The sequence below is a fragment of the Aplysia californica genome, unplaced genomic scaffold, assembly GCF_000002075.1.
Source record: "Aplysia californica isolate F4 #8 unplaced genomic scaffold, AplCal3.0 scaffold00103, whole genome shotgun sequence".
Taxonomy (NCBI): Eukaryota; Metazoa; Mollusca; class Gastropoda; order Aplysiida; family Aplysiidae; genus Aplysia; species Aplysia californica.
The window spans coordinates 603768-605421 of record NW_004797373.1 but is presented as its reverse complement, the minus strand read 5'-3'; the positions used below and the strand labels follow the sequence as shown (position 1 = coordinate 605421).

The following is a 1654-nucleotide window of genomic DNA, read 5'->3' as shown; positions in this document are numbered from 1 at the left end:
AAGAGAGAGAGAGAGAGAGAGAGAGAGAGAGAGAGAGAGAGAGAGAGAGAGAGAGAGAGAGAGAGATTTTTTTCTTTCGAAAGCGGTGTAAAATTTTTGTGGGACAGTTTCCCTGTACACCGTGACCTTTGATGTCGATTTGTGAACTTTGACCTGACCTTTTGCGTGCTGCGCTTGCATGTCTGACTTCTTGGTTGCCCTGCCTGCCTGCCTGCCTGGTGTGTGTAAACTTGACCTCGTCTGCTGTCACAGATAATCTAAAACGAGAGAGTGTCCGAAGTCCATTCTGGAACGCCTTTTCTCTTTCTTTTATTTACAAATGAACGCTTTCTTAGAATTCTACGTCTAGATCTAGCTCTGCCTTTAGCATTTGAACAAGTGAAGGTGGGCGTGGTCTGAGTGAGAAGCGTTCGGGGCAGATCTTTGTCGTTAGTTAGATGACAAATACGTTGCCGAGTGTTAAAAAGTTAGTGTAATCTTGCCTGCCAAGGCTACCGTTAGTGTTCGAGTGTGAATCGAACTCGGGGCTAGATATGTTTCATAACATAACAATCTAATGTGTCGATGTCTACTGAGACATTATCGGACAAAAGTCACTCATAAAACTGTGGGGTAGATCTTGCGACCTCAGTAGTCACAGCTGGTGCACGGTTGCGCTTGACATCTGTCATCGGTACACAGACTTGCACTGGACTGGATTAGATCAACAGAAGACCATCGATTTCAGTGCTGATTCAGACATCACATCCATCAACAACTTCCCAAGTTCCAGATCATCATGGCAGTCTCAGATGAAACATTACGTGACGGTAATTGTTGAGTTATTATATTATAAGTTTGTGTGCTTAAAATTAAAACAGACTAGACTTCTAGATTATATAGATCTAGATTCTAGATTTAGATTCTAGATCTAGATCTAGATCTAGATCTAGATCTAGATTATCTAACAGTTGGTTAGAGTCAAGAGAATTTTTATTAAAATCATTATTGTTTGGAAATCATCTATCCTACTTTAACCTGAGTACAGGACCTGTCTTGGCTATGTACGTATGTATATAAAATCTATGCGGTATGGTGCAATGGCACAATATCCACTATCCACTCGGTGGCTGCTTGAAAATCTTTCTCGCACAATGTCTCAGCGAGCTATAGATCAAACTTAAGCTTTTCACCTCTTTGCTCCCTCCGATCCATCCCAACTGTTACGTTCTTGGCTATGCTTATAGCTTGACGAATAATTATAAAACGTGCTCACAAACAAACACAAGACCTCAGTGAGAATGAGTAGTAACGGAAGTTGTCCTTTATTACCAAAAAGGTCACGTTACGGCCTTGAGCCGTTATAACATAGCTGGTCAGTTAAGTCCAAGCTATTGATGTACACACATGACACCAACTCCCCGCCCTTGCCCTGTAGATTTCAAGCAATATTTGGATAGAAATCCTCTACAATTCACAATGTGTGATTCGGAAATATATATTAAAATAAAACATAGCTTTGTAATTCAGTATCAATTTTCGCTCCCCGTGTGAATCCGAATTAAATATAAATTTGTTGCTTTTTAAAACTATGAAAATGCAATTATTTTTAAACCATGGTCAATTTAAAAAAAAAGAATTAAATTTCTAAGTTGGCTGGAGAAGCTATAAAAGG

General features: G+C 39.7%; 1 protein-coding gene across 1 annotated transcript in view; it reads left to right on the top strand.

The window, feature by feature from the left end:
* Positions 1-163: 163 nt before the first annotated feature.
* Positions 164-1654, top strand: part of LOC101846065 ((S)-coclaurine N-methyltransferase) — a 14760-nt gene continuing 13269 nt past the window's right edge. Inside the window, exon 1 of the mRNA XM_005095395.3 lies at positions 164-809. Coding sequence (XP_005095452.1) covers positions 779-809 — 31 coding nt within the window. The 5' untranslated portion in view covers positions 164-778. The remainder of the gene's footprint in view (positions 810-1654) is intronic.